The 26000-nt window shown below is 40.7% G+C and overlaps 1 protein-coding gene and 1 long non-coding RNA gene across 4 annotated transcripts in view; one reads left to right on the top strand and one right to left on the bottom strand.

Annotated features, from left to right (window-relative positions):
- Nucleotides 1–325: 325 nt before the first annotated feature.
- LOC148426942 (radixin-like) lies at nt 326–18844 on the bottom strand. Of its 3 annotated transcripts, none has more exons than XM_088407381.1 (15): nt 18824–18844; nt 16864–16949; nt 11476–11559; nt 11310–11405; nt 11065–11187; nt 10781–10932; nt 9813–9896; nt 6475–6621; nt 6271–6367; nt 6016–6179; nt 4783–4913; nt 4442–4602; nt 2153–2245; nt 1834–2070; nt 326–1747 (listed from the first exon to the last, which is right to left on the bottom strand). In XM_088407381.1, the coding sequence occupies exons 2-15, from the start codon at nt 16873–16875 to the stop codon at nt 1583–1585; spliced, it is 1746 nt and encodes a 581-aa protein (XP_088263507.1). In that variant the 5' UTR covers nt 16876–16949; nt 18824–18844; the 3' UTR covers nt 326–1582. The 3 variants fall into 3 exon arrangements, with proteins under 3 accessions (XP_088263507.1, XP_088263504.1, XP_088263506.1); XM_088407378.1 differs by lacking the exon at nt 18824–18844 and adding an exon at nt 18143–18340; XM_088407380.1 differs by lacking the exon at nt 18824–18844 and adding an exon at nt 17229–17475.
- Nucleotides 18845–20655: 1811 nt separating this feature from the next.
- Nucleotides 20656–26000, top strand: part of LOC148426941 (uncharacterized) — a 74809-nt gene continuing 69464 nt past the window's right edge. Inside the window, exon 1 of the long non-coding RNA XR_015863968.1 lies at nt 20656–21119. This is a non-coding gene — a long non-coding RNA (uncharacterized LOC148426941). The remainder of the gene's footprint in view (nt 21120–26000) is intronic.

Here is a 26000-nt window from a genome sequence, read left to right as displayed (position 1 = left end):
TAGCGACCCAACGGATTACATCCGTTTCCTCCTTCCCCCTTACCAAAACCACCGTAAAAATACATTTGCTATGTATATGTATTTTAACGTCTTCATTTCAGATGTGATGAAAGTGTTTGTGGAAACCGTGTCAAAATGTCCGTGTCTCTTTGAATGTCAAAGGTTGCCGACCCCTCACCCCCTGGCTACCACCGATTAATTGGAAAAATAACAAATAGCGCCACGTAGGCCCCAAAAGCCACAGGGCATCTTCACTCTGTTCCAGACGACCAGTCCAGCGCTGTGTGCAGAACATGCTTTATGGTGTTTAGTTAGTTCCCTGTAATGATTGTGATCATTTTCTGCTTTATTGCCCAAAACAGATGACAATTTGCAAGAAAAACCTCACAAATGTTAAACACTTGACTGTAGGTTTGCAAACCAGATACTGTAGCAGACATCCCTGACACTGAATGAAACGAGTAACAAAAATAACCCTGCATGGTGTCAGGTGGCGCCAGAACATTAAACACAAGATATCCCCTTCTGCCAGGGAAATGACTGGCAAGTTTAGGCTTAGCGGATGCAACTCAAAAATAGTCTGAAATCACGTACTAGTTTCTTCCTGCTATGGCAAACTATTTTTTTTTTTCACACACAAAGAGCAGGACAAAGTGCTTTAAAAACACAAACTTAAAAAAAAATCTGCACCATGCGTCAGTCATATTGTAACAAATGTACTGGTTCTCTTCACAACAAGTTAAATCAATGTTGTATCATTAAAAAAAAATATTTTCAATTCATTTCAAACACCTTCACAGGAATTTTACATTGAATGAAATCACACATAAAGTATTTGTTTTAACACTTCTCATTATAACCAGGTACCACAAAGAATATGCTAGGCTCAAATGCAAATATCGGCCCTTGTAAAAGTTGCACATTCTATTATAGCTTGCGGCTTGTCTCAAGCTTGGTTGATGGTCCGCCTCCATTTTTTTTGGGGGGGTGGCCTCTCAACAAACTTGAGACTTCACATTCTACATTTTGACTTGCTTAGACGACCGCTTTGGAGACCTTTGGGAGCTGCGCGCGAAACACTGAGATGCAATGACCAACTAGCTTACATTGCTAACACTTTCAATCTGGACACTTGCTGCGTAAAACTATCCCTTTGACACCTTTGCTACATTCATCCATCAACACCTGCCAAGTGACTTGCAGGGTGTTGTTTTCCCAACAAAATTTGAATTTAGTTCAATTCTATGAATCCAAAAAATCCAAAAAAAACTTGCAGAATAACTTTATCTCAAACATTAATGAGTGCTTTTCACCTTGGTAGTGTGGGACCGTTGGCTAAAAACAAGGCGAATGGGACAAAACAAAAGGAGGAGCTATCGCTTAGCTTTCTAAGGATTCATCCGAAAAGAACCCAGTGTGTTCCTCTTTGGTGTGAGCGTCTTGCCCCCCCACCACACGTAACGGGTATTCCACAAGGAGCACAATTTTGGCGGGCTGACAAGGTCAAAGTGTTCAGAGGGACAAGAGTGGACGTGCAGGGCGGCCGCATGGATAGGCCACGAGAAAGGCTTGGGTCTTCTTTTCACATGGACTCAAACTCATCGATGCGCTGCTTGGTGTTGCCCTGCCGGATCTGCCGCAGCGTTTTGTACTTGTCCCGGCCTGCCTTCACGTTCTCAGCGTGAAGGACGTCATTCTGAGTCTTCATGGTTTCGTCTCTGGCTTCGGCCAGCTCGGAGCTTAAAGACTGACGAGACATTGCGGGGAGCGCTACGTAAGATGGAGGGCCTCGACTCACTGTGGAAGAAAAGGTAAAAGGGCAGAAAAACATACCAGGAGCTGTTTCTTGACCCGCTCATTTTTCTGGGCTTCGGTGACGCGAGCCTCCTCGCTGCGCAGGTCGAGCTGGCGCACACCCTCGTTGGACAGCTCGGCGCTGGCCTCGGCGTGGTTCTCGTCATGCTCGTCGTGCTCATTGTCGGCGTGGCCGCTCATGGCGGTTGGCGGTGCCTTCACGACTATCTTCAGCTCCTCTTTGGTCTTCTCCAGGTCCTCCTGGGCCGAAAGAGCCTGCCACAGCGCGAGCGGGATGAGGAAGGGCACGGAATACGCAGTTGCTGTAAGCCTCGGCGTGAAGCGCGGAGAACCTCACCTTGTGTTGCCATTCATTGGCCTCATCCTCCTTCTTCTTCTTGGCGTCTTCCAGGAGAGCAATCTTGGCTGTGAACTCGGCAAGCTCCGCGGCCTAAAATCAGCCAATGCTTTAATCAAGGGTTGCGCACCGAATTATTATGCAAACCTTTTTCACTGAAACGGTGCTCAAGTCAATTTTCAAATCAAAGTAAGACCCAAATATAGGGCGCACCCCCCAATTTAGGGTCAAATTCTGGTATTTTCCATGTTACCGCGTACAAGACGCATGGACAGTTTGGCGACAATGTACAGACTATCGCAAAACAAAATAAATCTCATTATTAGAAATTCCTCACATTTTCTTGCGTTCATATCCGGAAGTTATATATCTGTTCCGCGTTAAGGTAAGTGCGTTTCGGATTTCCCACATTGCCAGTGGTCACTGAATGCCTCGCCAGGTTAACATTGAACGCAGTGGGTCAGTGAAATAATTTGGCATTGATTTTGTGATATTTTAACAGTTACAGAAGTAAGCCTTGTTCGGCTTAGGGTTTTTTTTTTTTTTGGGCGGTGCCTCTGGCCACTGTTGATAGTGCGTTGTCTGTCTCTCTAGATGACAGGTGTCAAACTCAAGGCCCGAGGGCCAGATCCGGCCCCCCACATCATTTAATGTGACCTACAAAATGATGATTTGACTACCAAGTTTCTGGCTAAAACACCAAACTTGCAAGTTGTCTTCAACTTTTAAAAGTTTTGGGGGATGGAAAAAAAACAACAACCATTTTTTGTGTCCAATGTAAATGATAATTGTACATTTTTACCTGGCCTCTGATTTCAAAACTAGCTAAGTGTGTGATGAACTTGAAAATTAATTTGACTTCACAGTTATTCTGACCCTCTGACAGGAACTCTATCTACAATGTTGCCCACGATAAAAATGAGTTTGACACCCCTGACCTCGATAGAAGCCATTGTAACATCTAGGAAAGACAGAATATTGGGTTAGTAATAAAAAAAAATGTTCTTTGTGAATTGTTTTTTTCTAAATTGTTAAAGTATTCATGACTCTGCAATAAAGATCAAATAAAATATATAAACTGAACATGTTGCTGAGTAAAAATGGCACTTATGTTTGGCTTAAATTATTATTTTTTTGTTATCGCAAACATTTGCAAGTTGTCCTCAAATTTTAAAAGTTTTTGTTTTCCTTTGAAAATTTGCTTTATTAAAGGGTTCCCTGAATCTAAAAAGTTGGAACCCCTGCTCTAACCGAAGCACTCGGCTGCTTACCTTGCCACTCTGAATAGAATCAGCTGGAGACATCATAACTTTTACATTATCCTCTCGGTTTTAGTTGTATTCCAGTGTGTGAACAAGGATGGACTCGGACGCTGGTTCAGTTTGCTCGCTTCTTTTATGGAAAACAAAGCCGGAAAAATCTCAGCTAACATGAAGCTGCTTTTAGCAGCAGCAGGCACTGGCCGCTAAAAGCCACCCCAATGTCCACAATCTAGCTCGTACCATTCCGGTAATTACTGTAGGTAAGAATACGACCAATATAAAAATCAAATCACAGATCATGTGGCTGACAAATCAATTTTCCTTGAATGGTGTCGGGGGGGGGTTACCGTTTGTAGGATGCACCCATACTTTTGGCCTTAATTTTGGGGGAAAAAAAAGTGTGTCTTACATTACAGTATTTACTGTAATACCCCAGATATAAGAAGGCACCTATATATAAGACACACCCTTCATTTCGGGGTCAAATTCTAGTATTTTCACACCAACACTTTGGCAACATCTATTAACTAATAAAAACTAGAGCAAAACAGATTAAAGCTCCTTTTCCTAAACTCTTCATATTTTCCAGTGTTCATATTCTTAAGTTATACATTTGCTGGAGACATGATAACTTTTGTACGAGCCTCTCGGTTTTAGGAATATTTCTATTTGCAGCAAAAAAGGATGGACTCGGACGGTGCTTCAGTCTGCTGCCTTTATTGAAAATAATGCCCTAGCCACCTGAGCTAATACGAGCTGCTTTTAGCTGCAACTAAAGAACTCCCTGCTAACAGCCAACTGACGCCCCCCCTCGAGCTCATCTCATTACGGTTATTTTTGTAAGAATACGGCCAATATAAAAACACACATCCGTGCGTCAAAACTTGGCTCGTGTGGCTGGCGGATCAATCTTCCTTGAATGGTGCCGAATTAAAAAAATAAAATTAAGGTACCGTTCATAGGGCGCACCCATACTTTTGGCCTTCAATTTTGAACTAGAACTTTCACCAAATCCTCAAGGACTCACCAGTTGCTCCTGGTTCTGCTGCTGGTCTGCAGCTTGTTTAGCCAGTTCTCCTTTGGCCGCCTCTGCTGCTTGTCTCTCCTTGTCCAACCTCTCAGCTTCCTCTCGTGCCTTTCGTCGCTCCCGCTCCAGCTCCATGGCCCGGCGCGTCTGCTCCTCAAGCTCTGACGACGTACAAAAACACATTCGGTCCCACCTTGGGAGTTGTACTCTGCTAAACCCCCGCCAAAAGTGCAGATTTTCGAACATGACCCAACATCTGGTTTAACCCCTGGGAGAAATATTGACTCAACCCGTGCTTTGGGAAATTTTAGCTCACAAAGAGAATTCCGGGCCTGTAGTACCTTTTTGAGCTCTTATGGTTTGCTCTTCAATCTTTCTCAGCCTTTCCTTGAGTTCATCTTTCTCACGTTCGATCCTTTCCTTCTCCTTCTCCACGGCCTCTCGCTTCTTCTTCTCGTTCTCCAGTTGGGCCCTGACACATTGCATTGTGGAGGGCATGAATACAGGTGCGCAAATCAGCAAATGATGTCTTCCCTTTCTAACGTAGTACTTTTGCTCTAGCTACTCTGCTTGTACATCGCATGGGCCAGTTGTTCAAAAGGAAATTAGACTGGACTTCGGTTAAAGGAATAGATTGCACTTTCGGAATGAGTTCTCGTCACCCAACCGGAGTTTTAATCTCAAGCAAACCCTCAGTATGTTGCTCAAAACATTTCGGCAGGCTCGGGAGAACTTAGATCACGAAAAAGGCGAAGCATAATTTGTATCATTTTGTTTATGGTACTATGATTTAAACAAGGGCTGCAAATTAAGACTTTCAGTATAACCAAGTGAAAAGTCAAATAAAAATGATCTTGTCCCTCGAAATAAACACACGCACACAAGGGTTAATACAGCCAAAAATGACATCCAAAATGTTCCGCCATTCATCACTTTAAAATACTTTCAAATGAACAACCATCAAAGATGAACCAGTCAAAACTAATTCTATACAACCCCTTACTTCACATCCAGAGATGATCAATTTCTTCTCCAGGACAGAAGACACTATGCAGTTTTAAAAATGTGCTTTCTTCAAAATATCCATAATGTATTTTTGTATACCTGTTATGCCTCATATGAGTGTTCATAAAATAAATCACATGTAGAAGTGGAGCTTTGCTAATTTTGTGTTTTGTCAACAACAAACACAAAACAACAAAAACAAAAAGACCCCGTGTTGGATCTTCTACAAGTTGGTTTCTGATACCAACTATTGGGGATTTACAGTCCCCAATAGAGGACTGCTAATTCGAATTTGGAAATCTTGAAAGCGGTCTATCTTCAGGGTGAGCAATCCAATGTACTGATAAAAGACAAAAACGGATCATTTGATCCTTCAGTAGCAAAAAAAAATAAAATAAAAAAAAATTGCAAATTCATACAATTGAGATTTTAAATGATAGTTTTTAAACAACTGGCCAAGTAGGATAAAAGCACTTTCCTCTGATGGAGGACAGCTTGGAAACACCAGGTAGTTTACAAGAGAGCAAACACTTAGCATGTGACGCTTTTCAACGGGAATGGTGAAGTACCTCTCCATCTGCTTGTGATGCTTCTCCTCTCGAGCCTGAGCCTTCATCTGCTGCACCTCAATGGTGTCAGGCTTTCTCCTCCTTATGTACAGCTCGTGGTTACCCATACACAGCGCCAAAATGCGCTTGTTGACGCGCAGTCGCGGAGCATAAAAGACAAAGTCCTGCGGATGACAGTTGAAGTGAAGCACGTCCATAAAACATGTTTAATACGTTTTTGAAGGTGGAATTGCCTTCAACACTTTTGACACTCACAGGTGCTTTCTTGTCAATCGGTTTGATTACAAACTTCTTGTCGTTGAAGGAGATGTTTCGAATCTCGCTCCAGGGGAAGCCAATCTTTGGCGTCAACCTGGAAGGGCAACGCATTTAAGGGCAAGCGTACACTAAAGGCTGCCCGATTCACCGATGGTCGCATGTTTTTCAATGAGCCTGAAGCAATAAGGAATTGTCACATACTTGTCTTCATGCTCATAGATGTTAAGGCCAAGTGCATCCACGCCCAGCCAGAGCTGTGTGCTCTTCTTGTTTTTGATTTCAAAGTAGTTGACTCCATACATCTCGAGGTCTTGGGCTATTTTTAAATACTCCATCATAGAGTCCTCTCTGGTGAGCAGAAAACATCATATGCTGCACACTAGTGTGGGCTATTGTGTCTTAAAAGTGTATTGCGATACAGCAAAGGTGTATTGCGATACGCATTGCAATGACAGAAAAAAAACAGAAGGAAACTATTAGAATAGACAAATTCTACTTATTCTTTTTCAGAAGCCCCACGTCATTGACATCTATGATTGAGCACACATTAAACATTCTTAAACATTAAACAAAAAAAAAGCAGTATGTCCACATTTTTTTATTTCAAGCATTCCCCCGACTGTGTTAATAAGTCCCCTCCAGTTGAGAATACTCTTTCAGATGGCAGTGATGTGCCAGGAATACAGAGGTAACACTTTGCCACACGTGCCAGCACGGGATACTAGTGACAGTGCTCTTCAACCACAAACAAAAACGATATGTGACATATGTGAAAAAAATAAACCCAGACAAAAACCAAGAAGAAATCTATTGTTATAATTGATCAAATACAGTGAAACCTTGAGATACGCTTGCTTCTGTACAGTTTTTTTCTATTCATATTGCAAAAAATTCCCATTTGAATTAAAGTACAATCTACAATGATTCAATGATGATACAATCCTCTACAATGAAACCTGCATGAGCAAAAATACGCCCCAGTGTGAAAAAAATCTTCATGCATTGAAGCCTTTCCCTCTTTCTTACTCCCCCCCTACTAGGAAAAATCCCCCAGTTGAAAAATACGAAACGTTTTTCTCTTTATTTGCCTAGCATTGGTTTATGCTTGACGCATTTTGCAGCATTTAGTACTTGGGAGCCACCTTCCCCCGCAGTCAGACGATATTCTCCTATACTCTAGGTGGCAGTAAATGGAGTCTACAGCTAACAAACAACACCACTCTGTAACATAGGTAGAAAATCCCAGTAGATTCAAATGATCTAAATTCTTCCAAGCATTTTTTAACAGGCTCCACATTTCTCCCCAACGTGGTGTTCGCCAAGAGTTGTTCGCCAGGATTTGGATCACGATATTCCTTTTCGGTCGAATCGTAAAGGTGTTTGTACGGGCGAACTTCCATGAGCAATAGTTCATCCGCCATGTTTTCCACTTGTAAAGAAATTTCAGACCGTAAACCTCGCAGAATATTTGGCCCGTGCGGACTCCGCGTGGAGGGGCATGGTTGCCGAAATAATGTCAATTGACGCACGGCGCTCATGGATGCGTCAAGCTTAAACCAGATAGATAGATAGATAGATAGATATTTTATTCATCCCCGTAGGGAAACCTTAACACTTGAAGACAGAATAAAAGTAAAAAAGATGAAAGATGGATGAAGACATTATGCATGAAAATAAAAGTATGAAAATGAATGCAAATACAGTGGGCCCCTGTGTTACGACATTAATCCGTTCCGCGGTTGGGGTCGTAAGGTGAATTTGTTGCATGAGCAATCCAAACCTATGTGAAATAGCTAATGCGTTAACAAGCCCAGGTAAAAACATGAAAATTGTACATACATATTAAAAATTGGTACCAAAATAGTATAGTAAGCGCTACTTGTATATAATATACATGTATGTTTCGAATGATAATGTATTGTAACATTTAATGTGGTGTTTTAGAAGCGCTTGGAATGATTTACATGTAAACACGAGTCATAATATCACAAAAATCCTGATACGAAAGCCACTCCGAAGCGGATTGATTTAACGCTGTAAGGACAGCAGGAGGTGCAGCATTTACCATTGTCCGTAACTATAACAAACATGGCAGCCGCCGGATGAGTGCCACCCCCCATGTAATATCATTACATGATAACTAGACCTACAATTATATTTAAAACATATTGTTGGTTGTTAAGAACACAATTATTAGCATGTTTTTTACACTTATAATTATTTAATTTATTCCTTTTTAATGAAAAACAGACTAAATCTTACAGTGTACCTTTGAAAAATGTAATATTACAAAAATAAGGCGTTTCAAAGCCAAGACACGATATATTGGAAACCGAATAACGTACTGCAATACACGTATTGCGGCACTTTGTATTGCAATACAGTCGGCCCCCGGTTTACGAACACCCTCTTTTACGAACATTTCGACTTACGAGAGTGGACGGCGGAGTTTTTTTGTCCCCCACTTACGCACAAAACTTCCGTCATACGAGCAGTCCGACATGCCGGCCATTGCATAAGTAGATTTATTTTCGCTTTGCTACGTCAACCGAATTAGAAATTGACGCTCTTTACGGCAACGTTGAACGCTATTGCTCTTACAATGTGACAGTCACTGTCTCAGTCACGGTGTCAGGCCCGGTCTCACTCACGGAGATGCTATTGGCCGGCGTCACGTCAATCACAGAAATGCCGATATGCTATTGGCCGAATGCCTTTATCTAGCTTGATGGCGCAGCTGGTCGGGATGGAAGGAAGGAGAGAAAATCAGTCAAAAACGGAAGGAAGGAATGTTGTGAAGACTTTGCAAAGTTTATCTGTTAGACATGGCTTCTAAAATTGCAAGTGGCGGTAAAGGAAGAAGTAAGAGGATGATAACAATAGAAACAAAGCAGGAGATAATAAAAAAAAAAAAATACGAAGGAGGCGCACGCATGGTAAACCTTGCTCATGAGTATGGCCGTAACCGCTCGGCAATCTTCTAAGGGCAAGACTTTCCTTGCCGGCGGACGGACCTCGATCGACAACAAAATTGAGAGGCTTCTTCTATTATGGATTAAAGAGAAGGAAATCGCCAGTGATATGTTCTAGTTTGAGAAAAGTTCCCGTTTAAGAAAATAAATCAATAAATTCTGCGGGTTGGTCCCTGCTCCCCTCCGCCTCCACCCAGCTCAAGTCACGTCGCCCCAAAGGTAAATGTCATTTTTCCTTTGTATATGTTATTTAACTGTACAGTAGATTGTTACTCATTTTTAATATGTGTATAAAGTCGTGATGTTTTTACCTAAGGTTTTTGCACGCGTTGCACGCATTCACTAATTAACATAGGTTCGGACTGCCCGTCATACGAGCAGTTCAAGTTACGAGCGTAGCCGCTGAACGGATTATGTTCGTAACACGGGGGCGCACTGTATATTGATTTTATTGCCTAGTCCTACTGCATAGTCAAAATGTGCTTGGCTGCGCAACAATAAGTGTACAAAACACCTTATTGTACATGACAGCATGTCCAAAGTACACCTGCTCTTTAGATCACAGACCTGAGAATTCCTCTGTGTTCCTCGTGCCAAGTCTGGATCTTGTCCTCCCACTGCTCCTTGGTCAGCTTGTGCTGCTCCAGCACTCTGCACATGCACAAATACCACGTAAACAAACAAAAAATACAAAAAAACCCCCCCACACAATTACAGAGTAGAACTACTGTTTTACTCTGTAATTTTATGAACAAATATACACAAAAGGTAAACAAGAAATATGGCTCTCAGCGTTATTCAGGATATTTTGTCAGGGACATCTGAGTCTGAACAAAAAACACACACAAAAACAAAATCACACACAGAGAACACTTTTTCTCATAACAGTTACATTTTTATTGTATTCTTTTTCTTTGAACAGCTTCGAGAAAGGTTATTTTAACTCAGTTTTGATTTATTCAATATGACGCCTTGGTACAATTTGAATATAAAATATTAGGTATGGAGCGACACATATTGATGTCTCAAAAATGTCTCACAAAATTGTGTCCACGAAAACAAAACAAAATTTTAGGAAAATTTGTGATTACCGTATTTTTCCGAGTACAAGTTGACCTCGCCTATAAGTACACCCCCCCCCCCCTCCACACACCCACACACACACATCTTTTTTTTTATAAACTTAAATTTGGGTGAATTTTACAAAATCACAAAATCAAATTCATCCTATTCATTTGTGTCCATTCTAGAGGACATTTGTTTTTGGTCTGTATCTTTTACATAGATGGTTACATAGATCATGGCTGTCCAATTATAACCCATGGTGTGTTAAAATAATGTAATTACGGTAGTTTTAAACACAATTCTTTATCGTATATCAAATAGTATACTGTTGCCAGGGCCTGTAACCTAACCTATGGAAGTGGGATTTTTTTTAAAGGGTTAAACTTGTATATCGCAGCAGAAAAGACGGCAATTGCCCCAAACAGAATACTGTCAATCTACAAATCGGAACATTTTTTAGTATCGAGTACCTCTGAGGCAGCAGTCGATCGTGTGTCAGGTAGCCAAACTTGTGGACATCCTTGCAATAGTCTCCATATTTGGCCTGTACAGCATATGAGGCAAGCAACACCGCTGTTTCTGGGGGACAATAGTTCTCATCGTTCAAGATGGCCTCCTTTACCTGACACAAAAATAAAGGCAAAAAAAAAAAATCATCTTTTATGCCTTGTTTTTCCAAAAAAAAAAGACAGACTGTCAGCATATTTGTAATATCTAATAAAGCAAGACACAGCGAGTGGAGACTGAGGCCAACCTGAAGGAAGAAGAGTCTTTGGGTGATGTCTTGAATGAGCTCCACCGAAACATCCTCAGGGAAGAACTTGGCTCGGAACTTGAACTGCAGTGGGTTCTCTTTCTTTACATCTTGCTGGGTCACCTGGTCAACAACGATATGCAGATATGACGATGGCAGAGTAAGGGTTGGAAAAAAAAAAACTAAAACATTTTGACAAAACATAATAAAGGTAGCATTTTTGGGTGGCGCAGGATGGCACGGACCTTCTTATTAAGTTTGAGCCAAGTGATGTAGCCCTTACTGTCCACATATTGGAGGCCAAAAAACCAGACTTCCCGTAGTCCCACTGTCTTCACCACCTTCGCAACAGAAAGAATATCATACCACCTCTTTCAATTGCACAAGGAAAATAAGAAGGATTCTTCTGACCTGATCAAATAGCTGTTTTCCAGTGGTGTTTGGTTGAATGGCAAACTCCAGCTCTGCATCCATGGTGGTCACGCGAACGTTGATCTGCAGCACAGCCAGACATTTCAAATGGTCTCAACTCTGCTAAATTGTAATCACGCTCCATCAACATCACATTGTTGAACCAGGAAAGTCAAAAACATATATTTTACCCAATGTTCTAGCACCCGTACTAGTCCAAATGCTGCTTTCTGATTAACCCCTGGGTGCCCGGGATTTTTCACGAGCCTGGCCTTATTACCACCCGACTTGGGCTGACTTTGACGGGTCATACCATCGTCAAATGTATTTACTTTCAACCACACAAAATGTTGTGGCATCTGCCCTATCCATACATATTTAAATGTTATTGAGGGGGAAGCTACGCCCCCTTTTTGTCCAAACATTGTCTAAATGAGGTAATAGCAAAAGTAAGTACACTGCATATTTATATATTTATGAAATTTAAATAGGAATATTTATTATGTTATAATCGGGAGTATTACGCCTTTAAGACTTTGGCATTATGGGAGTCAAGGCTAAGCCAATCAACAAAGTCATTAAAAGGCTTGCAAATGTCATAAGTTGGCTGCTAGCGCCACCCAGTGATTTTGTGGTGTCAACAAAAAAATTCTATTGCACCCCGTTCGCCAGTTGCCATTGAAAGCATTCATGCAGAAATTGAGGGAAATGCATGATAAAACATTTGGTGTTCAATGTCCAAAATTGAAAATACTGTATTTCCAATTTTTAATGGCAGGAAATAAGCTCAAATCAAACGGGCTAAATTTGACACCTATAAGGTGTACTTCTCGACCTGCCGTTTGCAAGCATTTAGAAGGGATGGCAGCGTGGCATATTGAAAGTTGTCATGTTTTGACAATCTATGCAATATTTTATTACTGCTTTTGTGAAATATGAACTCACTCAATTTCAGCCATCTCAGGGTGTAGCCATTTTGCTACTTGCTGTCGATTGAAAACATCACAGTTGCAAGCTGAGCTTGTCATTGAGTTGACAATATGTGGGAAAATGGTCACCCCGTGAGATTGATTCAAAACAGGTGGATTTTTCATCTTAATCCACATTTCACAAATGCAATATTACTCAGAAATTTGTATTTAGACTAACAAGATGCATTTTTTTCTGCAAGTACCGGTAAATGATGCTAAACAATCTATGGAATAGACAGCATTCACACAGAACTTCTACTTTATGACATTAGATGCAGGAACCAACATATCAGCAACAATATTTTTTCCTCCCAAAAAATGTACCGAAAGGAAAAGACAGTTACAGAATGACTCCACTTTGTTCAATCATCAACTGAGTTAAACTCCTTCGCCCGTTCCTTTCCCCAGACAGTTTGCTACCAAATATTTAGTGACTATACAATCAAGCTCTTCGATGATGACGTGGGTTCACTTGACAAATTTCAAAATCATTACATTTTTGAAAATATACAGTATTAAACTGGTTGAATTGACTGCTTTATTGGAGAACCATTAATGAATTCACAATTTAATATAAAATAAAAACTGAAAATAACCCAAATATATATTTTTTATTAATAACTCAAATTATTTCACGGACACCCGACAGTCGTCGGTGCCCTGCCCCCCTTCAGTCATCGTTGGGCCTCATTTTTACCAAACAAACCAAGCTCCATTTATGTATTTGTATAATTTTTATGTGTTTACTGAAGTGGCTGGGGCTGGCTGCGGATCATTTTTGTGAGGGTGTTAATGAGATCGTCTACGTGGTCACTCTACACTAACTATAGTGACAGATAATATACCTCTGACTTTCTTAAACTAATTAAACCGGGTCCCTAGTGAACCGCGCAAACCCTAACTAAAGACTTTTCAAGGACGCGGGTTTGAATAATGCAAAGTCGCTGTGTGCTTACAATGAGGACGGCTTTTGAATGACAGAAAGGGTGAGACCCAAACAGTACGTCCTGGTATTCATGCGAGTAACCCACGAGAAAAAAATGCATACGCCTATATGGGTGATATATTAAGGCCTTGTCTACACATAGTCAGGGTTCTTGCAAACCGGCAGAAAGTGTTTGGACTTTTTTCTTTTTTTTTTTTTCATAAAAAAACGAATCTTTCAAAACCTCCAAAGTGGAGATTTACCCAAGCCTCCAGTTTCGTGGTTGCGTGTAACCATCTTAAATGGAGAGTTCCGTCATTGCGCTACTCGTTTTTTCGCCAAAGACGCAGATACTGGTGACGTCAAAGGCGGACGTTCTTTCTGATTGGAAGGAATTTGGTTATATTGCTGCCGCCAAGTGACTTGGCATGCCTGTACACGAATTTGAAACTGCACTTTGTGGTTTCATATAGACACGACCTCTTTAACTAAACAAACAATCATAACTAGGGGAAGACTGTGTGGATTTAAATAAGCCAGTTAGATGTACACAAGACCTAGGTAACATAGAAGAGTGTAAGATATAAGAATGATACTCTGGACTCTGAGTTAATGTTAACTATTTATTAGCATAGCACATGAGCCGCAGCAAAAGGCGGCACAACACAAGCCAGAGCCGGTTACCTATCATGGCTTGCCTGTCAAAACTACAAGTGACATGGTCACTCAAAATACACCACAATGGGCTAAAATAATCTAGCAAAGTCCTGCATAATTATTTGACCAAAATCCACTTTGTGCAAAATCAAGCTGATCATTGCGTTTACACCAGGTGATTTGGGTTGATGATTTAATCCTTGCTGCAAGTAATGAAATCACTCTGAAGTCTGTAAAAGCGGTGCTTGCTTCCAGGTTCCAGATGAACGCCTTGGGAAAACTGAAACATTTGAGGCATTTATTCTGTTCAGTGACAACTATTTGAAAATGTCACAAGCAAAGTATGTGGAAAAAATCCTGGGAAGGTTTGCTATGATGAACATGTAAGTCAAGGTCAACACCTTGCTTGCAAAAAGTGAACTATATTGACAATGGCAACTTGACGATTGGTGCAGGGAAATACAGAGAAGCAGTCGGCAGCCTCATCTATTTAACTGGTTATATAAGACCTGATTTCAGTTTTTTGTGAGCAAAGCCATCTGATTAAGGAGTTAAGCATGTACTAAGGTATCTTAAAGGTACACTTCACAAAGAGTTGTGTTCCAGAAAATGTGAGGCACTATGTCTGCATGCATATAGCGATGCAAATTGGGCAACTAACGATGACACACATAAGACAACAGGTTATTGTGTCAACCAGTGGTGATCCGTGCATTTCACACTTAGGCCTTCAGTGATGTCCTACCTAGTCCGACACCACGGCTGGAGAAATCACACGGACGCATTCCTTGGCGTTGGATTACCTTAATCGTGTACTACACAGGCTATTTTCCGGAGTATTTACACATCAATAAACCGGCATCAGCAATTAAAACTTATCACGCGATATACATTACCTGAATATGAGAATATAAAATTACAAACACATTAAATAAAATGCTTGCACTCACTAACATGGCTGTCCCCCCAAAACACTTATTACAACACCAAATCCATTCTTTCTTTCCTTGATAAGACTTGGTTGATGTTTTCCTCTTCTTCAGGCATTATGGGTTAAAAAAGCGAGTAAATATATTAGATTTTTCTGCTAAAGGTTCTGGTGTTTTCGACACCGTTAATGCAGATCAAACAAACACCACCTTGTAGCTTGGTTGCTCTGCATAACGCTGCCTCCCATTCACTCTAACATACATGTCACGTTCAATGTGTGGCGTTCTTGCTGGCCTTACTGTCTCAGACTCGTGATCTTATTGTATATCACAACTATCTACCAACCATGTGTTCCCGTTCACTTACAGTGCACATACACCCGCACCACATACACCCGCACTGCTGATTCTGAAGGCCCTGTGCAAATTTCATACAGGTTGGCGACACAAGTTAGCTGAATTCTGATTGGATAAAAACTCTAACCTAAAACTACAACACTGGATGGAGCGTGCCCGCTCTCTCTTTGTTTACTTTTAGGAAAAATACATTCTCTATTTTTGGGGAAAAATACATTTAAAATAAAATAGACTTTTATTAAGATTATGATGTTATGTCATGGCCGCTTAATGTTGACTTCGCCTGCTGGAAATATCAAGGAGAACCTAGTTTGCTTTTCAAAGTGTCACTGCTTACATTAAAAAATATATATATTTTGAAAAGACTCTTAACATATAGTAAAATTCCTCTACAACAAAGCCTGCATGTGCAAAAACAATGCATGCTTTGAAGCCTTTCCCTCTTTACTACCCCCATACAATGAAAAATCCCCGTTACATAGAATGAAATGTTTTTTTTTTCTGCATTTGCGTTGCACTGAAATTCACTACAGCAAAAACAAGCCTGCAGCTCGGTTTATACGTGATGCGCCGGCATGCGTGCGTTTGGCAGCACTTTATACTCAGAGCGGCTTTCCCCTACAGTCAGATGATATTCTCCCAAACTATAGGTGGCAGTAAATTGACTCAACGGCAAATAAACAACACTACTTTTATAACAGAGGTAGAAAATCCTAGTAGATTCAAATGATCTAAATTCTTCCAAAGGGTTTTTAGGGAGACTACTCATCTCCCCCCAACATGGTGCTCGCTAGGAGTTGTTTACGGGATTTATAATCACAATATTCCTTTTCACATTAATCAATGTACTGGTGAACTTCCATCAGCAATAGTTGGCCCGCCATGTTTTCCGCTTGTAAATAAATTACGGAAGATATGTGTTGCGTAAAATCTCGTCCGTATGGACTCCGCATTGAGGGGCGTGGTTCCCAAAATTGCATCATTTTGACACGTGGAGCCGCACGAGGGTCGTGGATGTGTCAATCTTAAACCAAGCTTAACACTTGAAGACAGGATAAAACTAATAAAGATGAAAGATAGATGAAGCAAAATGAAATACATTATTCCAGAAATTGATGTAAGTATGAAAATGGCAGTTTCTTTCTTTTTTCAATGTTGGATGGTTTTGTTTTTAACTTCTGTCAGATTGTAGATTGCACAATACATTTTTTATGTTTACGTCCGAGACATAGATTTGCTGGGGTGAAAAGTCCCCTGTTGTTAAAAACTTCTGGCTGCAAACATAACTTTGTTCAAGAGGAGTTCTACTGTAATTTGTAAAAAAAATAAATAAATAAATAAATAAAAGGAAAATGTGTGGATTGACTAACAGTATACATTTTTGAAAAGACAAACAAACAAAAACTAAATAATTTACCAACTGATAACTTGTAATATAGTAAAGTTTTGGCCGATGTCAGCATGATGTAAAAAACTTCTTCCGCACATGTGGAGGTAGTAAAATGACAGGAAAGGTGTCAAATTTTACACTTCCGTTTTATCTTCTTACCGGTTTCGGCATTGTTGCTTCCTTTCCTTAAACCAGTCAGATACGAAGATACTGTTGTCAGTCTGACAACAGTTCTATCACAGAACCTGTGAAAACATTTAAACAGGTGGTGTTAAAACAAAGTGCTTAACCATTGTGAGGTGTTCTGACCATTTTGGGTCATTTTCTTCCACATCATTCTCACTGTAGGTGCGTGAAATTTCAGCTCTCAAGTGTCTTGTTCAATCCTTTCCCTATGAGACGCTTTGATGTAAAGATCAAAAGATTGGCCAAAATACCTCACAAGGGTTAAAGGACATATAAAAAATAAAACCACACAATGCTATTTATATTATGATTAATGATAGATTTTGAATTCCACGCACAGTGCAACACTTGCGGTTCATCTGAGATGGCCTAATTTGACCAGTATCAGCTATAAAATGCTGGACCCTATTCTGGCGAGGTGATGAACTAACGTGGTGAAAATGTGGCGCTGCTATGGTGTCCGGTGATATAATAATTCGCCTTGTACACTATTCTGTGCATTCGCGCACACAACTTTTCCGATCATCCGTGTGCTTTACAATGTCCGATGTTAACCTAAATATCACAAATTTGGCGTTGCTACGATTTCAAAAGGCTCTCGGTGGTGAAAAACCGGAAGCGTCATAGAGAACGTGTAATCGAGTCCACGTAGCATTAAATGACAGTCGTTCATTGTAGCAGTTAACTGAGATGAGCATGTTTGATCTTAACATGTGGCTTTCTGGCTTCACTATTTCGGACGTGCCCACTTGTTGCATGTTAGCAATTACTACATCTGCTTTCCTTCCAGAGTTGTGTTTTACAGTAACGTGGCCATGACTGTAGAAAACGCCCCAAAAACGCTTGGGGGGAAAAAATCTAAAGCTAAAATGTATAACTACGAAATATTTTAAGAGAGCGACAATTAGATGTAAGCTTGATTGTGAGGCATTCAAACAAAGATATAGCACATTTCATCACTACTTGACCGTCAAATGTCAAAACATTCCCTAGCTAGAGGGTGTAGTCTAACATAACGGGACAAGACAAGGCTGTTCCGCGCACACACGTGAAGTTTGGAGGAAAGTGCAACAAAAAAGCACGTCAGTCACCCAAGCGTCGTTTTGTAACTACAGAAAATGACACGAATATGTCGGTTCCACTTCGTACGTCGAACGCGTTTTTTTTTTTTTGGGGGGGGGGGGGACATCGAGGACGAGGAATTCGGCAATTGCATCAAACTTGTGTAGCTTGTCGTTGAGAAGCAACTCACCGGGGGGAGAGTATGTCTCTTAAACGAGGTAAATTCCTAGCGTCTTCTTGCGTGGGAAACGACGACCGGTGAAGATAATCCGTAACGCTTCCTTCTTCGTGTGAGTGTGTGTTACGTTTACACAAGCGAATTCCCACCGACATAGAAAACCGTTGATGTCTAAACAAACATAAGGCGATTTGAAAGACCGGAGCATTCCGGAATACACATTTACAGCTTCCGGTACTACCTTTGAAAAATTCATACAGTAAATTGAACTTTCAAAAGTGGACCGTCAAATTAACAATTAACAAGCTAACATTCAAAAGAGGAACACGTTTAAAGCGTTTGTACCAAATTCTGCAATTACGATCAAATGTGCTGATCCAGTAGATCGAATTGCTCAATGTGGGCGACAAATTTGTACTCCCAAAGGCGTTTTGAAATCTTCACTAATACACATGTATTACGCGGACCTCTTGATACTAACGTTTACAATAAATCCATTTGACACCGTTTCAGTCAGACCTAACAAGAAAATTCACGTAACATTTATTCACAAACACTTGTTGATTCCAGTCCTCTTCTGCATTTATACATCTAACCACTAGATATCACTATTTCCGCTCAGCAATGAGCTGAAACAGTCACTCTATCGTGTTAATTAATGACTAATCAATGGTATTGCCTTCAGGGACTAACCAAAATTCCATCCATCCATCCGTCCGTCCGTCCGTCCGTCCTCCCGCTTTGAACATGACTGGACTGTTTTGGATGTCTTTGAAAATATTTGGCCTCTCACCAACACAGGCTTAATCATGCATTATCAGGTGAAACCATGTATGATGGATCCTACTCAGATGAAAAGGTCATGAAACAACAAAAACAGTTTCAATCACTTCAATGACCCGAGAATACTCATATTTACGGTTTGCTTTAGATATGAACCTATAGCATGCATGCATGTGTTTAGAATTTATTCACAGACTTTTCAAGCAATGATTTAAAGGTCCAGTCTTTGTCATTCCCCCATACTGTTTATCATATTCTGCAATTGGTCTGCGACCCTAATGCGGATAAGCGGCAACAGAAAATGGATGGATGGATGTTTATTTGTATGTTCATCATAATGGGTTAATGAGATCTGGAGCCTACCCCACCTTATAATGACCAAAAAGGTGCTCTATCTTCTAGAGTAATCTGGAGTAATTGTCAATCAATCCCAGGGCACATATAGTAGAAACAGACATTGATACTCACACCGCCACTTAGTGGGAATTGCGCAAAAGTATGCTGAGTGAGCAGTAGTTGGAAGGTTTATTTAGAATAGCACAGATAAAAGGATAGCTATGTTTCATTGTTGTCTATTTCTGTGAAGACAATGGTTGCATCATAGACAGTTTGACGGTTTTCGTGGATGACGCTCGTTATCAATGCTAACAATGAGGTCACATGCCTCTGCAGCCGATATGAGCTTTTAGAAATGTGCGAGTGAAGAGCATTGTTCCCGTACCAACAGAAACCGAGAGGAGAAAGGCGTCTTTGTTGCGTTGTCCTGACTAAATTGACAAGGTATTTAACAGCCTTTGATACAGAGCCCTGCACAATGGATGCCACATATATTTGCAGACGTTGCCTGCAAAGATCTAATGTCGGTTTTTCACAACAGCAAGCGGAGGAATTGATTGACTCACCTTTAGTCACCTGCCCATTTATACTTCCCACAGGACTAAAAAAAAAAAAAAAAAGAAACAACTTGTTCCATTTGCACTCATTTTAGTGACATTGTTTGAACCACACCTGCCAAAAAGCATCCACTCTAGCTTTGTCACTCAAAATTGCATTGCCTGGCCTGCGAGGTGGTCTCCTTACTGTGTTCAATAGCTGTGATCATTTCTGTTGGCCTGCTACAATACACATTGTGTCCATCTCTTTATTCTCTGCCATCCCATTTAAAAACATGCCACTCATTTCCAGCCACTACAATTTTCTCCAGCAGGAACTGAAGGGAGACATGACAAAGACAACATTGGACTCCCTCCTCTTCCCCTAGTTTTTGTAGAAAATAACCCAGTCATCATTTTTTCATGTCATTGATTGACTCCTAAAAGCCCAAATTGATGTGAGCTCAGCAAAGCAAGCCATAAAGAAAGAAACCTTTTCAGTGGCTTTGAATGAGCAAAAGAAAGAGGAATGAAGCCCTCTGGGGTGCTGTGACTGAGTGGGCCTTTTTATTTTCTTTTGCTCTGCTAATCAAATGGAGCTGGAATGAAAATGGAGTTTTCTATGAAAATGGGGCCCTTTGTTGGCTTTGCAAGGCTGGTAATTCATAAACAATAAGCCATCTCCTTTTGTTTGGGGTATAATGTATTCGTGCTTTTCTGAAAGAGGTCTTTGCGCGTGGCCGTGCACACACACAAACACACGTTCGCACACACGTGTGCGCTCAGACTGAAGCCAAGCGTGGTGGCCGGGGAAGAGAGGAGAGTATAAAAGGAAGCAGTGGAAGACTTTCCATTCATTGTCCTAGCTGCGGGACTACAGGGCTACTCTTTTTCTTCAGCCTTTGAAGACTTTCTTGCTCTCTCAAGAAAAGTTTAGGTTGAGGATTTTCTTCAGGCTACCAAAAGGCCCACTTGCTCTGAACTGATTTGATCTTCTCCCAACACGTGATCAACCCAGGAATATTTCATCTGGGCCTTGCCGCTCCCGGAAAAGGACGAGAGACATTCACACCCACAGGACGACGAGTAGAGACATGCACAAGCCCATGCCTTCATATGGTGAGCTGTGAGCATTGTGGATGACCTCTTTCTGTTAATTCAAAGATTCTTGGATGTTTTGACAAAAGGACGTTCATTCGTCATTTCACGCAGAGGAAAGTTTAGAGGATATGGATGATGTCATTCTCTCTCATCTATTGGGAAATTTCACATCAAGTTCAAGTGTGAAGAAGTGTTGTTTACAATTGATATGAACATCAACAGATGTGGATTTGGTAAGTGTGACTCCTAGGATAACTCACCTGCTGAAAAACGTTCATACGCTTGCTTATGAGTCGTGTTCTTTGATTTGTGCTTCATACTGAAATACAAGCAAGTCGATGTGACTTACATCTCTATTGAATTCAAGCTTATCACATAATATTGCAAACACAATGCACACTGCCCAATGCAAATTCAAAGGTTGCACGGAAACACTCTCAAGAGCACGTTTTGATGGAGAAACAAGGCAAGGTCGTAGTTAGCACGCCTGGCACGCAGCTGAGAGCTTCTGGTTCGAATCTTAGATCGGGCCTTGCTAGAATTTGCACAACGCTCCCACATTATGGCAAAAATTAATTTGAAGACTCTAAATTGGCCGAGTGAATGCTGCTCTAAGGACGGATGGTGGGGCCAGTCCAGGGTCGCTGTCACTGGAATGAGGAAAATCGCTAAACATTATAGACGAATGGATTAAACGCATAAACAGCAGTTTGGCAGGATATAATTGTCCAATAGATGGCAGCACCATCTAACCAAAAACTTTGTGAGGACCCAGATTCCAACGCGTATCCTTGCAAACGCCTGCTGCACACATACGCACACTTTCACACGCATACACACAACTTTCTTAGATCATTTTATTTTTGCGTGATTAATATTCCTGGAAGTGATCAGAGCGCCATGTTTTCACTAGTGGGACCGCATAGAACATATGATAGTAAAGACATATTTTACGAGACTTTCCCTTAGATTTAATACCCTAACTCTGATTTAAACTCCTAATTTGAAATCAGAGCACTATTTTTAAACTCTAAATTGAAACAACAACCCCACTTTGAATCACAAGGTCATTCATTCTGATGGTTTGAACCCCTAATTGAAAACCTACCTAACGTTAAATGCCATTCATAGTCAAAAACCCTAATGTGTAAACCGACTAGTTTTAAATCTCAATTTCAGACTGTAACCGATGTTTGAAACCCTACTTTGAAATCCTGCATTCAACCCAACCCTTCTTTGAATCCCTGCATGTACTACGGAAACCGATCTTTGAAATCATTACTCATTTACCGTATCAAACCTACTTTGAAACCCAACTGTCCCAAATAAGTACTTTGAAACCCTGCCGGTATAGTAATCCAAGTAATCTAAGCGTACAATGCACCGGTTGAACCAGTCAGTCTAACGCATTTTAGTTAATTCTGATGCTCGTTCGCCGAGCCAGGATGATCAGGCCAGGTGTAGGCAGTGCGTCATCTTATTGACCAGAGGAAGGGAACACCGGTTTCTCGAGAAGTCATATCCTGTCTTTTGTGTCTCACTTTCGACACACCTGATTGAAATGATCAAGATTGTTATCAGGCTTCCACAGGGCTTGCTGATGAGCTGATTATTTGAACCAGGTGTAGAAGGTGAGTGAGACATTGAAAATAGCCAGGATAGGGCTGGAACCGTAGTTCCCTACCCCTGATCTCGACCCACGGAATTGATCTCCGAATCAAATCACTGCAAAATGGAAAAACTTACAACTTTTTTTTTTTTTTTTTTTTTTACAGCCGCTGAGCATCAGCCACAGAATAAACAAACAAACAAATGTCACAGGCTAAAACTCACGTTGGGTTGGGCACCCACCCCATCATTCGAGGGAGGGGCAGGGCACCCACCCGATCATTCTAGGCTATGACTCCAGCAGCGGAGCTGTCACGTTGCAATACAAACACGAGTAACAATATGTAAATGGCTATTGTGCGTATTGTGCAATTTGGCAGCAATTCTACATGAGCACAGTGGTGTAAATTAACCATTTATATATATATATATATATATATATATATATATATATATATATATATATATATATATATATATATATATATATATATATACGGCTGGGCTCATAAGGCGAATTTGCCGTTTGGCGGGGAATCCAAACCTATGTTAAATAGCTAATGGGTTTAGAAGCCCAGGTAAAAACATTGAATTTGTATATACATATTAAAAATTGGTAACAAAATAGTACAGTAGGTGCTACTTATATATGATATACATGAATGCTTAATAAAAATATATAAAGGATTGATTTACCTTTGAGTGGCGCTTGTTATGCCCATATTCCCTAGTGAGGGTAGCCTAGGCTAGGCTAGACTAGCTTCGTATTTCTTGATTATCTCCAGCTTCGTTTCCATATAAATCCTCTTCTTACTTCTCTCTTTAACTTCACTAGCAAACTTGCGACCCATGGCTAACCCATCGAAGTTTGAATTAAGCAGTAAAATACACTATAAATGCGGTTTTGTAACCACTCACGATAAAACAAAGCCTTACCATTCCGCCATTTTGGCATGGCTTGGTGGTACAGTGGTTGTCTCCCAGCTAAAAGGCCGTAGGTTCGATCCCCCGACCATCAAGACCATGTTTAAGTGTCCTTGAGCAAGACACAACCCCCAGTTGCCCCTGATGCTGCGTCATCAGAAGGTAAATGAAAAAGGTAAATAAAATGCTTCCTGGAAGCAGAATAAATGCGTTCCTGCTACATTTACTTTTTGGATTGAAGTCTTTTGTCAACTACAAGTCCTACAATGCATAGCAAGAACTTTGCATTATGGGAGTCAGGCCAAGGCACTCAATTTAGTTATTGAACGGCTTTGCAAATGTCATAAATTGTCCGCTAGTCCTGGCTTTGGGGTCTCAAACCAAAAATTCCTATTGCACCCTGTTCACAAGTTGCCATATAAAGATTAATGAGAGAAAGATTAATGACAAAATCAGGGGAAATGTCAACAAAACAAACGGACAGGTTAGCACGGGTAGACGCAGACTAAACTGTAATATGGGTGACATGAAACTATGCTCGGACAATGACTATAACAAAAACGCGACTCAAATAGACAAACACACGCACACACACGTTAGGCAGACGCGCATTAAGTAGGAAAGAAACTAATCAGCGGGAGCGGAATGGTGGACACACGAGGGACAGGTAGACGCAGACAGGTGGACCAAATCAAAACTAACGCGGAACGACGTGAAAAGAACAGCAACAGGAACTATGCAAACATAAAAAAGAGAACCCCCCAAAATAAACCCACAACCAAAAACCTACAGAACATGACAGGAAAACTATCATAAAACATTGGGTAGTCAGTATGTCCAAAATTGACAATATTTTCAATTTTAATAGTAAATGAGCCCGACTTGGACTTTATTTCACATCTTCAGGAAGTACCTCTCCACCTCCCGTTTGCAAGTACAGTATTAAGAAGGGAAGACGGGGCGGCATATAGAAAGTCGACATGCTTTGACAATCTATGCAATATTTTAGCCTCTGGGTATTTGTGTATGTGTGTGTGTGTGTGTGTGTGTGTGTGTGTGTGTGTGTGTGTGTTCTTTTCCTTTGATACCACACATCCAAAACATTCCAAAGCCCGAGTCGGGTCAAAGTTTCCCCTAGAGTTAATACAATGATGATATAGTCCAATAGTAGGGAACTCCAGCTCCCCCAGAGCCAATCCCCCATGCCTGATTTCGGTCTCCTGCTAACAACACACCTGATTCAAACGATCAGCTCATCAGGAAACTCGGTTGAAGCCTGATAACGAACGATCATGATCATTTGAATTTGGTGCCGATGTCAGTGAAATCTTGAAAAGAGTCAGATTATGGCTCCCGAGGAAGTGCATACCCCATTTGTAATATTTTAATGCAGGATCATTAAAGTGATGCAATACACCATGAAATACGACCGTAAACAAATTAGTTTGTCAGAAGATTAACGGTGCAACTGCCAGATGAGTCCCAGACGATAATCTTATAGGTTGTTAGCCTAGTCTGGGGCAGGCTAGCTGAAGAGTATAAATCACCAAGGGTAACTGAGCCGCGGGGTACACTTAACCTGCTTTCATGCAACCGACTTCAGCCAGGATAAGTAACATATCCCGGCTTAATGCCTTATCATGGTTTCGTGCCCTCTGATGTCCCAAATGGCCTATGGAAACAGATCGCAATGAAAACAAACACTATTTTATACATTCACCATAGTTTGAGTGCAGTGGACAAGGAGGACTGCAACGCGGTGTCAAATATGATAATAATTATTAATCTATTCTAGACGTAAACGGAATATTAAATTTGGTCTCTGTTGCTGCATGTATATCAAAAAGTATCAGAGGGGGGCGCTTGAGTTCCACGTTTGTGGTGACTTGGAGCAGGTCTCGCCTGTGGGTTTTGTCCCGCTTGCCTTTACGTTTGCTTCGTATTCAGTTTGGTGTTATAATCCAAATCAACCTACTGAGGTCAAGCTATCACTTGCATAACTGTTTGCAACAAGTTTTCCATGTCCTAACCTTAAAAAAAAGTACCATCGTGGACGGCTCACATCATTACTTCGTCGAATGTAGGTTCGCCTGATAGTACAAGATCTCATATTGTGTTTATTCCTTTTTGGTCACAATATATGTCGTTAAACACGTACAGTACTGTTGCAACGCCATAACAAAGGTGATTAAAAATGATACTTGGGTAAAATGTCCGCTTGTAAAAATAGTTTTACGACATTGATGTATTCGATAATATGAACGTCATACAACATATTAAACACAACTTCTCAAAACACAGAGTATCATAGAGCGTAATGAGAGCACAAAACGCAACAAAATGTATCACAATACTTGATAATAGTCCAGTTTACTTTTTGAAGCCTTTTGCCATTCTAATAAATTATCGAATTGGTGTTTTAAAAAGGTACGTCATATCGTTTTACTTCTTTTGAGCCCCCCTCCACACACGAATGCCTTATATCACATTTATTTGTTTTGCAAATTAGAGGTTTGTATGTCTGAACCATATTTAAAACTGTTTCGATCAAAATAAAGGACAACAATGTAGATGCATAAACA

This window comes from Hippichthys cyanospilos, chromosome 2 (assembly GCF_059441005.1).
Source record: "Hippichthys cyanospilos isolate Australia breed blue-spotted pipefish chromosome 2, RoL_Hcya_1.0, whole genome shotgun sequence".
NCBI classification, from domain to species: Eukaryota; Metazoa; Chordata; class Actinopteri; order Syngnathiformes; family Syngnathidae; genus Hippichthys; species Hippichthys cyanospilos.
The sequence above is the reverse complement of the archived record's forward strand: the minus strand, read 5'-3'. Positions and strand labels throughout refer to the sequence as shown.